The following is a 21,557-nucleotide window of genomic DNA, read 5'->3' as shown; positions in this document are numbered from 1 at the left end:
TCCACTCTCCCAAGCGCTTAGTACCGTCCTCTGCTACCAGCAGGCACCCAATAAATAATACTGATCTACTGATGTGTTTTCAGAAGGAATAAAATATCCATCTCTATCCTGCTCCTTTGCGGAGACCGCATTATCCCTTGACTCAAGGTGATTTATAAACCCAGGACATGCCTCACCTGAGCTCATCCAATCTGGGGAGCACAGTGTGGGTGCTGGCTGGTTGGGAAGGGCTGGGGAAACGAAAAGAGTGTCTTGGGCAGCCTCATAAATGTGTGATATCTTGACATCTCTGAGAAGCTAGAAGCCGAGGCAGGGAGCTGCAGGACATGGCCTGATTGCTGCCTCTTCAGAACTATTTCCTTCATGCTGGGTTTTCATAGAACTCTTGAGAGTGGGTAGAAGTGGGTGGGAGTGGGTGGGAGAAGGTATGGTTTGTTGGCTGCAGGCAGACCTTTGCTTCCTCGCCTGGAGGGGGTTGGGGGAAAGAGAAAAAGAGGCAGTAGGGCCTAGTGGAAAGAAAAGGGGCCTGGGAGTCTGAGGACCTGGGTTCTAGTCCCAGTTCTGTCACTTAGTCTGTTTTGTGATCTTGGCCTAGTTATTTAACTTGTCTGTGCCTCAGTTTCCTCATCTGTAAAATGGGGAGAAAAATTATTTTATTCCTTCCCTCTTAGACTATGCACAGAATGACGGGTCCAATCTGAATACACTATCATCCCCAGGGCAGAGTGGAGTTCTTGGCACATACTGTTTAATGAATACCACAATAACTAAGTAGGGGAAGGAATGGTATAAAAAAATTGAGCAAGATGAGTTCTACTACTGGTGGTTACTTGGCTGGCTCTGGATGTCTGGCAGTTAGCACCTGACCTTTATGTAAGGTACTGTACTAGACCCAGTGTTCTAGGCAATGAATGGTAAACTGCTGGAGGGCAGGGATCATGTCTACCAACTCTTTTGTACTCTCCCAAGTACTTAGGTACAGTGCTGTACACAGTAGGCACTCAAATAACATTGATTGATTTGGTGATTTTTTCACACCCCTCCAATCGTCTTGAGTAGAGTGGAGAAGCCACATGGCCTAGTGGAAGGACCATGAGGGGCCTGGGAGTCAGAGGACCTCGGTACTAATACTCCAATTGCCTGCTGGTTGATCTTGGGCAAGTCACTTCACTTCTCCTGCCTCAGCTTCCACATCTGTAAAATGGAGCTTCAATTCCTGTTCTCCCTCCTACTGCGAGCCTCATATGGGACAGGGACTACGTCTGACCTGATTATCTTCTTTCTACCCCAGTGCTTGACTCATAGGAAGTGGTTAACGTATATGATGATTATTATTAGTCAATCAATAACATTAATTAAACTTTGAGAGTACACTGAGACCTGTGCTAAGCACTTGGGAGAGTACAGCAGAAGCAATATAAAAACTCTCTCAAGGAGCTTACAATCAAGAGGACGCTGGTCAAGGCCAATGGCTTCATTCTTAAGAAACAGAAGTCCATTTAGGGTTTCTGAATGGCAGCCCAGCCTAGGGAAGGGCATAGAAACACTAAGGAGTGGTTAGTGAGATTAATGGGGCTCACAGTCTTAATCCCCATTTTATAGATGAGGTAACAGGCACAGACAAGTCTCTTGCTCAAGTCACACAGCAGACAAATGGCAGAGCCGGGATTAGAATCCAGGTCCTTCTGACTCCAAGGACCATGCTGAAGCCTTACTACTTCTAATTAGTATCCCAGAAGCATTTCCTTTCCCTTCCCAACACTTCATGCTTCATTTAGCCAACCACTCATCCCCCCCAGCCCAAGAGGCCCATGGAGCCAGACCTCAGAGAACGCAGGGATAGCTGTGGAGCGCCTGCCTTTGCTTTCCTGATCACCCTTTCTAACCTCAGGTTGAGTATGCACCCCGCCCCTCGGGTCTGTCATGACACCATCTTGGAAAGGTGTTTTCCAACTTGAGGAAGACCCACGGGAGCCTCTTCCAAGACGCCAGACCCAAGGGTGTTTCTTTCATTGTCTAAAGCCCCAAGCCGTCCCTCTGTGGTGGAGCAAGGAAAGGAGCTGAGGGGCCAGTCTGAGGTTTGTTTCGGTGCAGCCAAAGGAAATCTGACTCCCGCAAATGAGTGCCCTCCTTTCCACTGGATCCCAACAGAGCTACTCTTCCCGCCTTTCCCAAGACCTCTAGGAGCCTCAAAGTCCTCAAAAGACCCCGTTCTGCAGAGGTTGAGGGTTCAGAGACTTCACACGTCTTTCTCCCTCAAACCCCCGTCGCTCTTAAGGCCGAAGCACTTAGCACAGTGCTCTGCACATCTACACACTGTAAGTGCTCAGTAAATGTTTGAGACCACCAGACTCAAACAAAACTCCTTTCCCCCCCTCCCCTGATTATGGGTCACAAGCAAAAGAAGCAATGCAAAAGGAAAATCAGCCTCCCCAGTCTAAGCAACAACCCTCAATACTCAGACTTCAGGAGCCTTCAAGGAACCTACATAGATACTTGTAGAGTCAATTTTCCTCCCCAAGCCCTCACATTACTGTGGTACTTCTCTAATACTAATTCACTTTCTCCCTTTTTCCAGCTCAAAATGTTGGCCATCAGTTTTTGGCCAGTAAAAACCGTAAGGTTGAAGAGCTACGGAGTTTTAGACACTAAATATTATAGCTTAACTATAAACATTTTAGCTAACTAGCCTGGTGCTTAGCCAGCCTTCTTCTGGGGAACACTGGTTTTGAAGTCTGTATTCCAGTTAGCTGCCATTTAATTAGCTTAGTCCTTTGACTCAGAAGTGCCCGACCTAACCTGTATGCAGTTTTACTGCTGCTTTGAAATATCAGACTTTATGCGCATATGCATTCACTCCCAACTTCATTTGGCAACAACTCTGAAGCCAGCCTCTGATCTTGCCAACATCAAAAGCCTGGTTTGTAAGATAAGGTAATATTTGAAGTTCGCTCAGCTGCATTCCCCTGTGTCCAAAGTAAATCCATAAATAAGATATAAGCAAATACAAAAAAAAATCTCTTCTCTCTCCTTTATCAGGAAATGCAAGTGATCAGTTTGTAGGACTCTGACTACCAAAATTAAACAGTGCAAAAGAAAGCTCAACGACTTCCTCTCTTTCCCCTGCTCACATAACACACAAACAACCCAAACATTTCCCACTTGGCTTTCAGGATATTTGGCAACTTTTAACATTCGATGCCAAACTCAAAAAGGAAAGAATCTGCTGTTGTCTTTAGACCTCACACTGAATCTCAGCTAAATTCAATGTTGGGTCCTCTGTAAGCGACACAAACGTCCTAAGGTCTAAAACGTCCTAAGGTTGAAAGAGTAGCTTAAAGACGCTGCTGGGTCCTTTACTAAGACTTTCAAGGTATCCAAGAGTTACACAATCTGTTCTCCCACTCCACTTTGTAGGAATCAAAGTTCTCTGCCACTGCAGCATGGTGGGTTGGATGAAAAATCAGAGCTAAAAAGTTTGGGGGAAGGGGGCTGTGGGGGTGGGGGTTTGTCTACTTTTAATTGCCCCCAGCATATGAACTCCAGCACCTCCTCCTTTGATGTTCAGAGGCTGGCTAAACTAATACTCACTAATACTCGAGGGGGTCCAGTGTGTAAAAAAGACCCTCCCCACATCGCCTAACCAGGTCCCTTCCCCAACTAGCAGGCTCACAGGCCAAGGGTTGGATCCTTTCCAGCCGATAAGATTGTTTCCTGCGTTTGTCTCTCACTGATCCCAAAACTCCTGATTTTTAAAAAAAGCCCCACCCACGACCTCCTCCAATCCCCCTCTTCCCCCTCCCCGAAGTTGAAGCTCCCACAGTTCAATCAGCCAAGCTTCCCCAAGCTCCTCACAGCCCGCACTGACCATTGTTTTGGCAGGAAAAAACAGCCAGGGTTCCTTTCATGCCCTGCTTTATGGGGAGCGCCTATTCACTTGTTCAAGTAAATTTCAAAGCGGCCTGCTACCCTCTTATCCCCTCTAAGCTCCCCTAGACTAACAATAGGCTGAAAGGCTGATTCAGTTAAGCTTTTCATCCACCACACACTTTATTTCTCACTCGGGGCGCTCCTCTGTAGAAAGCTCACAATTGGCATGGCTGTGAGGAGAGGGTATAATCCCAGCCCTTGAATCCCGGTGACCCTACGCTGGTGCAGAAATGACTAACTCCCTCAATGCTCTGTTGACGCATGATCACATCGAACCAGCAACAGAGAGAAAACAGCCTTCATATGATCCAGTTCTTTCATTTAATGCCAAGAATCTAATGGGGTCACGGGACTGCTCTGCCCCTCCAAGTATCATCGCTTTAACGCACACTTCAAGAAAGGGGAAAAAAAAAAATGAACATTAGACCTTTAGCTTTTCACTCAGAAAATTGCTTTTGTTCGTCACTGGACAAGCATGCTCCATGAGGCAAACAGACTTAATAAATTAGGGGGAAGAATGGGAGGGTAGGAAATCGATATAATTTCGGCACAAACCCTGACATTCCTACGTAATTCAGAGAGAGACGGACCGACATTCACAGATGGGATCTTCCCGAAGGGAAGTTTTCTAAATTGTAGCAACACAGAACCAACCGGAATTTGCCTTGAGTTGTTCTCGAGAGCCCTGGAGAGGTACCGCCAGAGGAGATGTGCTCCTTTTCAATCCCCCTTGTCAGTCCACGTAGCATCGGAACTGCCACTAAATTCACTGCAGCTGTGTATGCACAACCCAAGCTTGAAGGGGAAGACTGAGCAATTATCTGGCTGATTTCTCTCCGTGGAAACAACCCAAAACCTCTCTGGGGCCTAAATGATCCAGTTGGGATCATTATCTGAACAGGCCGGGAAGTTGCCTTGTTCTATCCTACCTGGTGGAAGTCCAACCTGGTTGTCAAGGGAGGGAGAGGGGTGGGAAACTGGACAAAGATGTGGAAACCCACTAAGCTTCTTTAGCCTGTGAGCCCCATGTGGGACAGGGACTGTGTCTGACCTGATTATCCTGGGGGTACTCCAACACTCAGTACAGTGCTTGGCAAATAGTAAACTCTTAAATACTATTATTATCATTAAAGTGTGAGCAACTCCCTCAAACTCTCTCCCACATCCTTGCCTCTGTCCTGGAATGCCCTCCCTCTTCATATCAAACAGAGGATTACTTTCCCCATCTACAAAACCTTATTATAAGCACATCTTTTCCAAGAGGCTGTCCCCAACTAAGCTCTCATTTCCTCTTCTCCCACTTCCTTCTGCATCACCCTTGCACTTGGATTTGCACCCTTTACTCACCCCACCCTCAGTCAGACAACACTTACGTACTCATTTATATTGTCTTTCTACCCCTCTAGACTGAAAGCTCATTTGGGGCAAGGAATGTTTCTATCAACTCTATTATATGCCACTCTTCCAAGCACTTAGTACACTACTCTGCACATAGTAAGCACTCAATAAATATGATTGATCACACAAAGTCTTAATGGCCAATAATTCAAGAGAGTCTCTGGGCTTTTTGTGAGATAGCCCAGCAATCCCTCAGAAGTAATGGCAACTCCAGGTATGAGCCCCACTTTCTACCACACCCGCCGTCGACCCCCGGGCCACGTCCTCCCGCGGTCCCGGAACGCCCTCCCTCCTCACCTCCGCCAAACTGATTCTCTTCCCCTCTTCAAAACCCTACTTAAAACTCACCTCCTCCAAGAGGCCTTCCCAGACTGATCGCCTCTTCTCCCTCTACTCCCTCTTCCACCCCCCCTTCACCTCTCCGCAGCTTAACCCTCTTTTCCCCCCATTTCCCTCTGCTCCTCCCCCTCTCCCTTCCCATCCCCTCGACACTGTACTCGTCCGCTCAACTGTATATATTTTCATTACCCTATTTATTTTGTTAATGAAATGTACATCGCCTTGATTCTATTTAGTTGCCATTGTTTTTACGAGATGTTCTTTCCCTTGACTCTATTTATTGCCATTGCTCTTGTCTGTCCGTCTCCCCCGATTAGACTGTAAGCCCATCAAACGGCAGGGACTGTCTCTATCTGTTGCCGACTTGTTCATTCCAAGCGCTTAGTACAGTGCTCTGCACATAGTAAGCGCTCAATAAATACTATTGAATACCACACAACCAACCCTGCCTCTAAACAGATGGTCTGGCTCTAGCCAGTAGGAAGTTGTATTGAAGGGCTGACAGGACAGCCCTCATCTCTCTTCCAAATAACGACAATGATGCTGACTTTTATTAAACTTTTACTATGTGCCAGACACAGTGCTACACACTGAAGTGGATACAAGACAACCAGATCTGACCCAGTCTCTGTCCCACACAAGGATCACAATCTCTTTCCCAGACAATAGTAGTGATGATTGTATTTACTGAGCTTTAACTATATGCCAAGTGCTGGCTGGGATAATCACAAGGTAATCAGGATCTAGGTTCTAATCCTGACTCTGCTGTGTGACCATGGACAACTCGGTTAGCTTCTCTGTGCCTCAGTTTCCTCATCTGTAAAATGGGGGTTAAATCCTACTTCCTCCTACTTAGACTGAAAGCCCCAGTGGGAAGGGACTGTGTCCAACCTGGGCAGTCTTTATCTTCCCCTCTGCTTGGCACATAGGAAGCGCTTACTAAAAAGAAAAAGTCAGGTCAGACACAGTCCCTGTCCCACTCGGAACTTTGGGTCTATCCTATTCCCATTTTACAGATGAGGAAACTAAGGTCCAATGAGGTTCAATGACTTGCCCAAGGTCATACAGCAGGCCAGTGGCAAAGCTGGGACTAGAATCCAAGTCGCTTGATTCCCAATCCCATCTCTTCCACCACATGCTTCACCTGCTTGGAAGAGGGGGCGAAATTCAACTAGATAACTTCTAGGGATCATTTCCAGTCCAAGCATTCCATTCAACATGGCTTTATCTTCTCCAAATTAGTTGCCTTGAAGACTACCATTTTACAGGCCTGAGGTCTTTAAGGGCAGCATAACTCACTGATAAAGTTTCCTAAGAATAAAGAAAGATATTGGCTGGACAAGCGACAAGGGAAGGTATCACTCTTCCAAAACGTGGCATTTTGGACCACGGAATACTTACACGCTACTGTCGGTCATGGACATGGAGTCATCAGTCAGGGCATCGCTTGAGATTTCGCTGTCATTGGCGCTAGTTGCTGGGGCAAAGAGGTAACCAGAGCTCACATGATATGGGTTAACTGGATCGTTCCTTTTGTAGGACCTAAGGAGAAGCAAAACTGATAAGTCTGGGGAGTTGACTCGCACCATGGACCAAGAAGAGTAAGTTTCAGGCATGGCTCTGCTCAACTGAGCTACTCATCACACTCTCCTCCAATGGCTCCACATTCTCAAACTCATCCGCTAGCTGGTCTGGGCAAGAAGCAATCCACCATGAAACCAGACAACCAGGCATCCCGCAATTGGTCAGTCAGAGACATGGTTCCCAGGGCTAATTTTTGCTGGAGGTCCTGACCCTTCCACCAGATCTCCAAGTTGCTTAAAATGGGGACATCAGTGATAGAACCCCAAAGTGAGGGAACTTCAAAGCTCCAGTCAAATATGCCTACAGAAGCAGGATCTTTCCCTAGAGATGAACCACAATTCTGCCCCACTCTCCTTTTAAATGGGGAACACAGAGTGACTTCCTGCCCCCCAACCTCCCATCTCACAGCAGCAGTTCAAGCTGGAAGAAACCTTGGGCTTCCCAATTTCCCGTCATAAAGTCGAACATTCTCCAGTGTCCAGATTGCTAATGGTTTTAAGATCTCCTCCCTCTCAGGTTTGGTTAAGGCAAGCTGGGTCCCATTAGGCAGCACAACTGTTTCATTGCAAACAGCATGGCCTACTTGGAAAAAACACAGAACTGCGAGTTCAGAGGACCTGGGTTCTAATCTCAGCTCTGTCAATTCCTTACCGTGTGACCTTCGGCAAGTCACTTAACTGAGAAGCAGCATGACCTACTGGATAGAGCACCGGTCTGGGAGTCAGAAGGGCCTGGGTTCTGATCCCACTTGTCTGTTGTGTGACCAAGGGCAATTCACTTCACTTCTCTGTGCCTTAGTTCCCTCATCTGTAAAATGGGGATTAAGATTGCGAACTCCCTGTGGGACAGGGACTATGTCCAACCCAATTTGCTTGTATCCACCCCAGGGCTTAGTACAGTGCCTGGTGCATTGTAAGCACTTAACAAATACCACTAATGTTATTATTTTCTGTACCTCAGTTCTCCTATTCTCCCTCCTGTCTAGACTGTGAGCCCCATGTGGGACAGAGACGGTTTCCAACCTAATTGACTTGTATCTCCCCCAGTATTTAGAATACTGCTTGACACACAGTAAGCACTTAACAAATACCATTAAAAAAAAAGGAAGTTCTCTCATCCACCCTGCTCCCCCTTACCTCTCATCCTTCTGCCTCACTTGTCCCTTGGCCTCTACTTTCGACATCTCAGGTGACCCTGCCTCAGTCCCCTCAGTCAATCGTATTTGTTGAGCACTTACTGTGTGCAGAACACAGCACTAAGCGCTTGGGAGAGTTCAGTATAACAAAAAGCAGACATTCCCTGTCCACAACAAGCTCCCAAACAGCATGTCACCTCCACTTCCCCATTGGGCTGCATTCCTCTTCTGCGACTATGAACTGGGTGGCTGGCGAGGGAGGGAGTAGGATCCAAGGGTACAAAGGCTTAAAGAAAGATATACAAGGGGAAGACAGGTTTCTCTTCCTCTAACAAAAGTAGGAGCCACAGGTTTTTAGGCCTTAGCTCAGACTGGGGCACTGCAGTACGCCTTGTTGCAGGGGAGCAGGTATTTAAGCCTGGCTAGGATTAGCAGACTTTCTGTAGGAATGTAGGCCATTCCTGTGGGAGTGGGGAGAGGGGAAGAGAAATCAAGACATTTTACACACACTTAGTTTGTGAGCCCAAGGTGGACAGGGACTGTAACCAACCTGAGTAATTTGTTTTTATCTCAGTGCTTAGAATGCTGCTCATCAGAGAGTAAGCACTTAAATAATAACGATGATGGTAATAACAAAGACATTAAAAAAAGGCACAGGGAAAGAATCCAAATCAACCGGCAGGCATTTGAGGTACGGACGGCAACCTGTGCTTTTGTTGCACTTGCCAAATACTTAGTAAAGTACATTGCATTCTGTAGTGTTCAATAAATACCATTACTACTATGTCCTCTGAGGCTTATCTAATGACCTCCGATTACAGGGTGACAGGCCAAGAATGTTCATGAAGCAGTCACTGCACACTACTTGGCTAAAGCAAGGTTGTCGATTTTGTCCTGCCCAGCCTACTCACCAGTCAAGTGGCAACACGGACTTTTCTGGCCAAGAAGGAGGGGTGTGCCAACTCTGCCATTTCCCCCAAGCTCGGGCAGAGAAATGGCAGGGTCAGGAACAAAGGGAGTGGCTTCCACTTGGTAAGGTGCCATCTCTGACCACACACACATAAGATAACTGAGGGGAAATACATCCGGAAGCTCTGGCCCATGCCATACAATTCTGATATGGGTGTACAAAATAAGGCAAGAAAGTTACCCAGATTACATTCCTGAGTGACAAATGGCAACAGGAGTCAATTTACGCAAGACAAGACTGCCTAGAACCCTTCTAGCGGGCTGGGTTCTGTTCTGATCTCTACGGTGTTAAGGGAATGTGGAGAGGGGTTAGAGGATACCACCAGAGAGGAGAAAAAGGATGGAAAGTATAAGGTTCAATGGAAGTTGCTGCAGTGGTATGTACCCTGGATGACTTCAGACCATTCAGCCTGGAGAAGAAAAGGCTAAGGACCAATTGTTTGTTCAAATTCCTAACAGGCTCATTTTTTTTATGGTATTTGTTAAGTGATTACTATGTGCCAGGCACTGTACTAAGCACTAAGGTAATAAAAGATAATCAGGTTGGGACACAGTCCATGTGGCATGTGGGGCTCTTGGCATCAATTCCCATTTTACAGATGATGTAACTGAGGCACAGAGAAGTGAGGTGATTTACCTGCGGTCACACAGCAGATAAGTGGCAGAGCTGAGATTAGAACTAAGGTCCTTCTGACTTCCAGGTCCATGTTCTATCCATTAGGCTATGCTGCTTCTCAAGAACTTGCCCAAGAACTATGATGATCTGGCCTGTTCTAGTAAAGAGGAAAGGAAAGGGGCTAAAACTGCAGCATGAGGGATTTAGGTAAGACATTGAAGAAAGAATTTCCTGTCAGGGAGGGGTTAGCCCCAGGGAAGTGAGAGGAGAGTACAGGACAGAAGGGTTGAGAAATCTTGGGAAACTTCTCTAAAGGCCTTTAAAAATAAGAGATTTTCATGGTTCTGAAATGGTCTAAACTTCAGACAATGGGGACTCAGCCAGATTTCTTCTGGTTTATAGCTCGATTATGATGATCTCTTCACACGTGTTTACCTAAATTAAAACCAATGAATAGTAGTAATGGTATTTATTATGCACTTACAAGTGACTGTCTTTAGCAATAGTGATTGGATTTATTAAAGTCCTTACTTGTGCTGTACTAAGTGCTGCAAAAGAGTTCACAGGTGAAAGTTAGATGTGATCTCTGGGATCTCATGGATAAAAGGGGAAGGAGGGAGGCCTGACCACAAGGACTTAAGAGATGGAACAACAAAAACTAACACACACACACCCATACACACACAAACACACACATCTATGCCTACAAGAGCAAAAGTTTGGGCTCTTCAGGACTTGTCTGTGGGCAACGAGAGGTAAGTTTTTTTGTATTGATATTTGTTAAGCGCTTACTATGTGCCGGGCACTGTTCTAAGCACTGGGTTAGATACCAGGTAATCCAGTTGGACATAGTCCATCTCTCACGTGGGGCTCACAGTTTTAATCCCCATTTTTCAAATGAGGTAACTGAGGCACTGAGTAGTGAAGTGACTTGCTCAAGGCCAGAAAGCAGACAAGCGGTGATCTATCCCATTAACGTCACATCAGGTGAAATCTTTTCTGCTGCCAGAGTCCATGTACAGTTATAAAGTCTTCTGTTTTAAGATGTTCATCACCTGTTCAGAGCCAAGCTTCCTTCTTTAAGTGGATGTCCACATGACATGGGCAACATTATCTTTAATAGCTTCCTACATCAAAAATTTCTCTTTTTGGTCACATGTCAACAAAAATGCAGTGACTATTTCAAACTTTCACAGGTTGAAAGTGACTCACTAAAAATAACCCCGCCTGCTCTCCCCCGACACTAAACAAAGAAGACACCTACCTAAAATAGCAAGTTCTCTCATACAGCTTTGAAACCACTCTAAGTTTGTTACACATGTTTCTCAATATAACTCATTCCTCCTTCCTCTCCCAAAATACTAAGCTACTGGGTGAGCAGTAATTAAAATGGATTGTACTTCTTAAAATCCAGCTTACTAAAGTATTTTGCTTTTCCTATAATTAGCTTATTAAAAGTTTAAAAAGTTTGCTCCATTTTTAAGAACATGGGACTGCATGGAGCCCTCCCACTTTAGCAAAGCAGATGAGGACTGTTTTCTGAGAATTTACTTTTTAAAAATACTTGACCATGTTACAGTAATTTGTACCCAGTTGATTTCCCCAACACTGTTTTTTGCATCAAGGTGCTGCATGGATTGAAATTGGCTGGTGAAAGAAACCCAAAATGCAAATTTCTCTCTCTCTCTCTCTCTCTCTCTCACACACACACACACACACACACACTCTTCAATCTCAATATGCAAAGTGTTTTCAGCTGTCAGATAGCAGTTGTTCTGCAGCTTCAAGGAGAATGTCTAATGTATTTTCAGACTATTCTTATCTCTTATCTTGATGTGATGACACATTGCATGTTGCTCTCCTTACACTATGTATGGAAATGGCGTTCACACAAAGACAATACAATAGAATTGGACTTTGGGGGCTCTTTCCTTGATCCCCTATCTTTACTCTGGCATTTAAAGTATTTGTAAGTATTTTATTGTCAATTTAGGTCTAACAAAACACCCACTGGGATCATTTAACCACCACGATCTTGCAAGCACAAACATACACACACACACACACACACACAATCTCCTCAAAGGTTCTAAAGCAGTTTTGAATCCCATTAAAATATTGTTCCGAGACACTCGAGGGGTACTAAAAAAAGGGAGAAAAAAGGAAAGAAGTATATTTCAGCAAAATGACATTAATCCCGGCTTCCATACCCTAATTGTTGGACACTGCTCCCAGCATAGCTTTACAATGGCATCACTTTCTTTGATAATTGAAGCCAAACTGGTTTCCAAGAGCTTCACACAAAATGAGCCTCATCAGCGAGTTCTTTCAAAGGACAGGAAGCACTTTGAGCCAGCAGAGGGCCATCTGCTAGACCCAACGTATTTTAAAGCGAGGCCAGGCCCACTGATGCTAGAACAGAAGACTGAATGGCAAGCAGAGGAGTCCACCTTCAACAGGAATAAACACACATTACAAAAGCCACACTATAAAGGCAGAGCACAGTTCAATGAGCCCAACTACGGAAAACCTGTGTAGAAAAGGTGAAGTGGCCAAATCCTACCACGAGGTCTCTCCCAAAATACATTCATTTTCCTAAGCAGGCTTTTATATCCTGAGCTGCATTAACAGATCTAGACACTCTCTGCAAGTGTATATGCTTGTTTTTTAAGATCTGCCCTCCCAAGTCAGAGTAACTTCTTGTATTTACAGGGAACATCAAAAAGACCACAGACAACATTCAACTATTTTAAGCTCTGTTTTCCTGTTTTCTCTCCTATTTAAACTAAACAAATGCATACATGCCAAACAGAAACTGTTAAAAATTACTTGTTCAGCACAGGTAAACAACTTGGGGGGGCGAGAGAGGAGAGAAAAGCACTGGTCAATCAACTCTGTACATAACATATGACCTGAAATATCACCAGCCATTCATTCAGACCTTAGTATAGATTGTGCATCTTCCAGATTGTACCAAGGAAAAAAACCTGAACCCTAGAAGAGCCCAAGGCTACCTAAAATGGTGAGATTTTTCTCTGACCACACCAGTAGAAATAAATGTTATTGCTATCCTATGTGAAGATTAAAGGGACATGAATTTGTTTTGAGAGTGGCTGAGTTGTGAAGCAGTGTGGCCTAGTTAGAAAGAACATGGGCCAGGGAGTCAATCAATTGTATTTATTGGGCGCCCATTAGGTGCAGAGCACTGCACTAAGTGCTTGGGAGAGTACAACACAGAGGATCTGCGTTCTAATCCTAGCTCTGCCACTTTTCTGCTGTGTGATCCTGGGTAACTCACTTCACTTCTCTGTGCCTCAGTTCCCTCATCTGGAAAATGGGGATTAAGACTGTGAGCCCTATATCGGACAGGGATTGGGTCCAACCAGATAATCTTGTACCTACCCCAGTGCTTAGAACAGTGCTCAACAAATAGTAAGCCCTTAAAATACCAAAATTATTAAGTTTGCCTTCACTTCTCTCCTCTGTTTCACCTTCCCCTTCAAGACCATGAGATGAAGACTATTCCATGGAAAGAGATCTGGAGCTTGGGTCTGTTATGGTATTTTCAAGGCCCCTTACGATTGGCCCAACAATGTGATACATACCAACAGAACGGATCAGACAGCCTCACACTTCAACTGTCCGTCTCAAAAGGATGATGCCAGATGAGGCCTGAACCATGGAAATCTGAAAGGCCCACAAAAATGAACTTTGGCCTTCCCCAAGATGGCAGCCACATTAGAAACAGTACATGAATCCTGAAACCGTTGTCTCAGGACCTCAGTGCCTTAACACATCAGTGAGTCAGCTGTTTCCTCTATGTTGGTGTCCCAGGGTGTTGGAAAATGAATCTCCATCTCTCCTGAACACCCATAATGGATCTGTACAAGAAGTACAAGGGTGCAGTGAAATCCCAGTCCTTAAAATATCATATAAGGTTTGAGTTTCCTCAACAAGTTCCAAGTACACATCTAAAGGTTCCCCTAACGCCCAAGGGATCAGAACACAAAGGCCCTGGATGAGTTTTGCAAAACCCAGAACAGCTACAGTTTGGAGGCACCTCAAAGTAGCAACACTCAGCGTGCTATGAGATCCTAATGATGAGGAGTGGGGATGGTTGGGAAGCAGAGATACACACAACCTGGATCTTGACCGTAAAAGCAGAGGCCTAAGCCCATCGTTTACAGTCCTCTGGACTGTAAGCTCACTGTGGGCAGGGAACCTACCAACTCTGTTATACTGTACTCCCCCAAGCTCTTAGTACAGTGTTCTGCACACAGTAAGCACTCAATAAAATGTGATTGATTGACCGCATCCTATACCACAAGTGGGAGTCACCACCAGCCACTCCTCCTTCCCACCAGTTGCAGTGAAAAATATTCATCAACCCCAACGAACATCTGGATAGCAGCTCTTGTGTTTTTGGAAGAAAGAAACCACACTTCCAAGGCCTGAAAGTCCCTGCAGGCCTTTGGGAGATGGCAACAGGAGAAGACACAGCCCTCTAACATTCACTTTGACAATCACCCATCTCTTCTCTGCAAGCTTCGCGGGCCAAGCCTGGATCAGAACCTCCATGAAAAGACCCATGTCAACACCCAGGAATCCTCCCCAGTATGGCAGGCCCCTAGAAAAGCAAACTCACAAAAAACAGCCTAATGCCCCAGGAAATCGCATCTCACCCCCACACTCTCCAGCCATTTTTTTCAGATAGTTCCAGATGATGGAATAGACCTTGGTGAGCAGAATGACTTTAGCTGTCTCCCCTGAAGGAGAAAGAAGTCTCGCTGCAATTTGGGGAGGGTCGAACAGATGAAATTGCCAAGTTGTCCTTCTAAAAGCTTGAGTTGCAGATAGACTGAGTCAACAGTGGTATTTATAGAGCGCTTACTATGTGCACAGCACTGTACTAAACACTTGGAGTACAGTCGATTGGTCAGACGTATTTCTTGGAATGGCACTTTGTCAGGGACCACTTGTCTCTGGACTTTAAGAAATGGCACTTGGCTCCGGAAGATCAGGGACCAATTCTAAAATATCTCCCTTACCGGAGAGCCAAGCAGAAGTGAATAAAAATTGGCTTTGAAAATACATTTGAAGACTGAGTCCATGCAAAAGCTCTTAATTCCTTCCTGTTAAGCCAACCGACTTTTCCCCTAAGCACTTAGATGTCTTTCTTAGAGGGCAATACTGGAGTCCCCAATCTCAGTTATCTACTATCCTGGGCTTTTACCTTGACTCCAAGGTACAAATTATATAGCTTCAACTGAGCAATGTAAGTACATGCTATTTCCTGCTCAGCTACCAATACACGGCTGCTTCCCTTAACACACTCCATAGTGATTGGTGGTGAACTGACCGCCTCCAAAAATGGTGGTGTAGCGGATTTGGTGATTCATAACATCAAAGGCTACTTTCCTCTCACTCAAGCCTTTCCCAAACCGAGAACAGGGTAATAACTAACCCATGTTAATGGTTCGTGTTTGAAGTCGTGGAACCACAGGGGAAAGGGGAAAGGGAGGAACTACAAGACTTCAAGTCACCACCTTGAAAGCAAGGAAACACAGAAGACCTGAGCTGTCTGTGACTGGCAGATGTCACAGTAGGGCATTTGAATTCCTGCATGTGCGAGCAGCACCTGGGAAAGGAGGAACTCATTGTACCAAAGCTGTTCTTCCCTCCCCTTGAAAAAAAAAGACAGACATCCTTCCCAAAAGTCTTACCTGTATCCATTTTCAACGGTTTCTGTAGCTCTCACGTTTGCTGTAGCCCTTAGTGTTTTGCTGGACAGTCCAACCACAGAAGGCAAGATCTTGCATTTGAAATCTGCACAGCTCCACTCCTCTTCTTCATTCAAGGTGGGGAGATAACCACAGACCACCTTTAAGCTCCCAAGTCCATTGTTGCTCATGTAAGCAGGATTCTCCCCCCCACTCCTTACGTATTCGAGGTATATATCAGACGTCAAAAACATCTGGTAGGCATTTTCCTCCATCACAGTCTGAATCTCCGTCTGAGCTTGATCAAACATGACCGAATCTATGAGTTGCTTCTTAATACTATCTCTGATGAAGGTCTTGGTGGCTGGCTTGAGCTGCTTCGAGACAATGCTGTTGTTTTCTATGTACCTTTTGTAAATAGCTTTGGCTACTCTTAGAGTTTTGGTATCCTTAAGATTCATCTGCCTGAACCCGTTGCAGGCAAACCAGAAGTCTAAAGTATCCACACATTTTTCCCTTTCCAGGAAAGTCCGAAAGAGATAAGCACCATCTTGATCTCCCAGCAAGGAATGTAAGGACTTGCTCCATCGTGCCAGGGGAGAGTCTGGAGAGGCGCTGCCTTCTGGCTCTCCCAGGCCATCCTCATTTCTCCTGGGGTTGGAGGAGATGGACATCGCCTGGATTGTCTGGCTCTTGCCCACGTAGGGGTGGGTGGGCTGCTGGCATGATGTCTCTCCTTCTTCCCCTGGAACAGGGGGGCGGGGGGCGTCCTCTCTGAAGCTGCTGCTGGAGTCTGAGAGGTGAGTCACCATCACCGCACTACTCATGGCTACGGACTTCTGCTCACACAAGGGGTTTTCTTTTTTTTTCCTTTTTTTTTCCCCCACCCCCCCACCCCCGGTTCCTCACTGCAATCAGCGTGGTCTCTTTCTCAAGTCAGCAGGGGATCCTCTGAGCTTTCTCTCTGGAAAGAAAAGGGGAGAGGGGAGGGGGAGAGAGAGGGGAGGAAAAAAAAAAAGAATATTGATCTAATCAAAACCAGATCTACCCAACATCAAAGCGAGAAAGTAAACAGGCTTTTCAACTCTTCCCATTCATATAAGGCCACGCAGCTATCTCCAGTACTGATCAAAAGTATCAGATATACTTTTTTCAAAAGGTGAATCTGAACTCTCAACATACTTTTCCAGGGCGGAGGAAGGGGGGCGTTGAAATAACCTTCCGTAAACTCGCTTCAGCCACAAAATCCAAAGCCACCAAGCCAGTCCTGGGGGGGGGGGGGCTTTTTTTTGGTGGGGGGGTGCTTCTCCTCCTGCTCCTCCTCCTCCGACCAGCCACCTTCCCTCCCCTCCTCCTGATAATATCGCCTCCGAGAGACACAAACTTGGATCCGCTAGGCTGTTTGCAGGTGAAACCAATTTCGCAAAATTTCCCAACTTTACTTTTCCTTCAGATAACTCAAGGCAAGTTCGAAACGTGCCTTTCCTCGGCATCTGGATTCCATTTCCACTCCCCCCACCCCTTCCCTCCTCTCACTCCTTAAAAATTCAGATTATGATCACAGAAACTAACCCTCCTAGCACAATGCTGGATGCTGTTCTGAAACTACACGTTGAAGCGGGGCCTGTCCCCTGCAACCCCCAGGCCTCTTCCAACCTTTCATTTCCAAGCCAACTGCTTTACCCACCCCTTTTTCCCCTCCCGGGGAAGCAAAAGGGTAAACCTCAATAACTTTCATTCTCCCCCACCCACCAATGCCAAAGGACGACCAAACTGTTTCCTGATTTTTTTTAATCATCTGGGTTTTCATCCAGGGGAGACCAGAAGGCTCAGTGAATTCTCCCAACCCCATACCTTCTCTCCTTTTGGATCTGGGACAGGAGATCAAACGAGCCAAACCCAAATCCAGAAGGAAGCCCAAGTCCCCCTGCCCCAATAGAGGAACCAAAACCTTTTGACCATCCCAATGGCCTGCATAAGTCACCCTTTGGCCAATAAACAATTCGCCCTCCCCTCCAGACCCCTGCGACAGAGGGATGTCCCGATTTTGGGGTGTCTGCTTGGGAGGGGAGATGGGGAGGAGGAAAGGGGGATTGAGAGCAAAGGGGGAGGAGGTCTTTTCCCCTGATCCTGGGCTCTTCTGCCTCCCCCCCGCCCCCCTTTCCAGGAGTTCCAGGGGGAAGGAAGGAGAACAAGGTGGAAGAGGCTGGGGAGGGGAAGGAGTTAAAAAAAAAATCAATAAAAAGAGAAGAATGTCCTCTTAGCTGGTGTACCTGAATGCTGCAGGCATCCCGTGGCCGGGCTCGCATCTCCTCCAAGCCCGTCCGGACAGGGAGACCACCCCCCTTTTTTAGACCCCTTCCTTTCCCTTGCAAACGTCCCCTCCCTTTGAACCAGCAATACGAGCAGCAGCTTTACAATCCACTGGACGCCAAGGAAAAAGAAAACCGAGGGGAGGGGGGGGAGAAAGAGGCCCCAAATCCCTAAGAAGCACCTTCAAAAGAATAATCCTTCACCCCCCTAAAAAAAAATCCAAAAAAAAAAAGGAAACTCCAGAAATGGCGACGAGTTGAGGGAGAGTCTCTCTCTGCATTAGAGGTCGGAGATCTCGGGAACAGGCAGGGGAAAAGAGGGGAGAAGAAGAAGAAGGGGGAAAAAAACCCCACTAAACTCCTATGCCACTTGCTTTCTCGGCGTCCTATGCAACAAATGACCCCTCACTAAGCTCTCTGGGCCTCTTTGGAGTTCACAGGGGTACTTGTAGGAGGGGGAGGAGGAGGAGGAGGAGGAGGGAGCAAAGGAGGAGGAGAAGTGGGTGGAGAAAGGGTGGGGGGGCGGATGGAAGGGTATACGGGAAAACTGGCATCCTTTCATCCCCCCTCCACCACTCCCCTGCACACACCCCACACTCAAAAATCAAAATACTGATAATCATCAGGGCCACAAGATTTCCCCCCCTTGCTCTGCGGCTCCCACCCCCTCCACCCCGGGGGCCCAGCAGCGTTTTACCTTCGATCCACCGGGCCCGCGGCAAAAGAAAATCATCAAATGGTGGGGTTTGGGGGGGAAAAGGGGGAAAAAATGCCAAGGAGAATCCACTGCACTCCCCTCCCACCCCCTATCCTCCTCTCCCCGGCTTTGCCGCTCCGCTTCTCGCCTGCCTGTGAGCGAGCACCGAAATAGCTTTCCTGAAAAACTTCAAAGGCCCAGCCAAGAGCACATCAAAGGGGGCCGGCCGGCGCCGGGATCACAGCATTCTTTGCAACTTACCATTGATCCACTCGATTGCACCGCAGCGATCCCTCCGAGCCTCCCCTTTCCCCCCACCCAGGACCACCCCCCACCCCTTTCCCCCCCCAAGGCCTCTCCTCCTTTCCAACAGCATCGGAGACCGCGGGGAGGGAGCGGGCGGGGGGGGGGTGGTGGAAGATTAAAGAATTATAATGATAATAATTGTCTTAAAAGCAGCAGCGAGGGGGAGTCGAGGAGGATCGTTCCACCACCCCCTTTATGCAAAAGATCCGATTCCTCCTCCTCCTCCTCCCCCTCCCCTGCTTTCAACACCGGTCTTGTTTCAAGCCCTCATTCCATGCACCAAATGTCCTCCAGGCCGTTCCAACAAACTGAGCTGTGGGTTTAACTATGCACATCAAAGCGAGGGACCGAGAGCACGGTCCTGACAGGGAGATAAGAGCCTTTTCCTTGCCTTCTTTTAATTTTTTTCCTGGTTTGTGGCACCCTTCCTTCCTTCCCACCCACCCACCCCCACCCTCCAGCCTTGCAGGCCCCTTCCCCTAGGTTGGCACCTTCCGCTCGTCCTGGGCCCGGGGTAGGGGCCTCGGCGTTCCTTTAGTTCCTCCGGGCGGGTGTTTTCGGCGTTGAAAACGATGCTTTTCCCGTCCCCAGAGAGGTTGACATTTTTTTAATTCTTATTTTTGCCACGAAGTTTGGAGGTCGGGGTCCGGGTCGGTACAGGCGTTTGGATTTCTTGCATTAATAATAATGATATTGTTATTTTTTTCTTTCGGGCCTCTCCCTCGCTGCTACTAAGTTGCCAGGACCTTATCAAAGAGAAGCAATCTCCAGCCCAACTCCCCCAGGCTTCGGAGCGTCAGAAGTAAGTGATCCCGCCGCCCCAATCGTATTAGCCCTGCAATCCCGAGCCTTAAAGGGACAGGCCACCTCTCCCCATCCCCCTGCAGACCCCCCCTCCCCACGACTGCACGCTTTAACCTTTTCTCTCCCGAGCTCCCAACTCCCACCCCCTCTCTGCAGGCCCCGTTAATTCTCCCTCTCTTTCCTCCCCATCTTGTCTCTTTCTGTGTCTCCTTTTCATCTTCTCTTCCCCCACCCCAATTCCCCCCGCCAGGCTTGGAATGCAGCAGTTTATTGTAGCATCTGGCCGGCCCGAAAACTGCAAGGCAAGAAGAGTTTTGTTTTCTAGCATCTAACACTATCCTCCCCCCTTTCCCCCTTTTATTTGAAGTTTTCGCATAGGGGCCTGTGGACTGCTGGGTTCCAAAAACACGAGGGGCCGGTGGAAAAGTTTCGAATATTAAAAAAACAAAAACAGAAACAAACCCCTTGCCTGCCCCCCCCCGACCCCCGCAAAAAAATAAAAATACAAATACACACTTGTGCCTGGGAAGGATAAGTGGATGTAGGTGGTGAGGTGGGTGGGAAGAGGTGCCTGAGTCTGTGTCAGCAGGTTTTGTGTGTATGTGTTTGTGGAAAAGTGTTCAGGTGTGGGAGGGTGTGTGTAGGTGTGGGTTAAAAGGGGAATAAGGGCAAAGCAATCTGATCCCTAATAAGGAAACATTTCACAACTCACTTTAAGGTTTAAATCCCAATTTCTTCACGTGTTACTTTTTCCATCCATTCATCTCTTCATTACACACACACACCCCCATAACAATATCTCCCTGTAACAACTGGCCCCTCCACCACTCTATTCTAAACTCTCATAGCCTCCCATATGTTAAATATTAAACAGACATGGAATGTCTTTTTTTTCAAGACACAAGGTTTTAATGTATTGAAAACTCTTCCCCCTTGTTCCCCATCCCCTCTTTCCCAAGAATGTTCATAGAACATATCCTTCTCCCATTTAAGAAAATAAAACAAACTAAGAAATGGACAAGGGTGGAGGCCTGAAAGAGTGGAACTGGTCTTCTTACTGGTGAGGAAGGCCCATATGTAATGGGATGACCTACTTAATAACTAATTTTTAAAAATCATGGGTCCCCTGAACATGATCCTGGCAGGGCTCCCCATTATCCAGGGAATACCCCAAGTGGCCCAGGGTTCCACACTTGGAAATCCTCAACTGGAGCTACCTTTGTTTCTTTTCTTGTTTCTTACTTTCTTATTGAAGTAATCATATTTATTGAGCATTTACTGTGTACAGAGCATGGTACTAAGCGCTCGAAGGTACATTATAATGGATTTAGTAATCATATTCCCTGCCCACAACAAGTTTACAGTCTAGAGGGGGATGGAGACATTACTATAAATAAATAAATGCCAGATATGTACATAAGTGCTGTGGGACTAAGGAAAGCATGAATAGAGGGTGCAAATCCAAGTGTACCCTTTAAACTTAACGGATGACCATCCCTTTACAATGCAAAACATACAACATGCCTTTAAGGCTAAAGAGAACTTTAGTGAGGGCGGGACGGAGAAAGACTTAAAGAACTGTGGGTCTCTATTCAACCTAGGTTTTCCCCAGAAAAGAGAAAAAAAAATCCACCTGCCACTTCCAGCTCAGTAAGGCTAAAACTCCAAGATGACAGCACAGGATCGCCAACCCCAACACTAGATTGTCAAGCTCCTAGCAGGCGGGGATCAGATGATGTCTAGCACT

At 46.7% G+C, this 21,557-nt stretch overlaps 1 protein-coding gene across 3 annotated transcripts in view; it reads right to left on the bottom strand.

The window, feature by feature from the left end:
• AXIN2 (axin 2) overlaps positions 1 to 19,812 on the bottom strand; it is a 35,082-nt gene extending 15,270 nt beyond the window's left edge. Inside the window, exons 1-3 of one of the 3 annotated variants that reach the window (XM_029080122.2) lie at positions 19,498 to 19,812; positions 15,695 to 16,655; positions 7,069 to 7,209 (exon numbers count right to left, since the gene is read on the bottom strand). In XM_029080122.2, the coding sequence (XP_028935955.1) occupies positions 7,069 to 7,209; positions 15,695 to 16,518 (965 nt within the window). In that variant the 5' untranslated portion in view covers positions 16,519 to 16,655; positions 19,498 to 19,812. Of the gene's footprint in view, positions 1 to 7,068; positions 7,210 to 15,694; positions 16,656 to 17,964; positions 18,423 to 18,961; positions 19,008 to 19,497 lie in introns of those variants that run through there. The other 2 variants (XM_039914198.1, XM_029080121.2) reach the window with 2 other exon arrangements.
• Between the last annotated feature and the right edge of the window lie 1,745 nt (positions 19,813 to 21,557).

The sequence above is a fragment of the Ornithorhynchus anatinus genome, chromosome 15 (assembly GCF_004115215.2).
Source record: "Ornithorhynchus anatinus isolate Pmale09 chromosome 15, mOrnAna1.pri.v4, whole genome shotgun sequence".
Classification (NCBI taxonomy): Eukaryota; Metazoa; Chordata; class Mammalia; order Monotremata; family Ornithorhynchidae; genus Ornithorhynchus; species Ornithorhynchus anatinus.
Note: the sequence above shows the minus strand (reverse complement) of the source record. Positions and strands in the feature narration are given on the sequence as shown.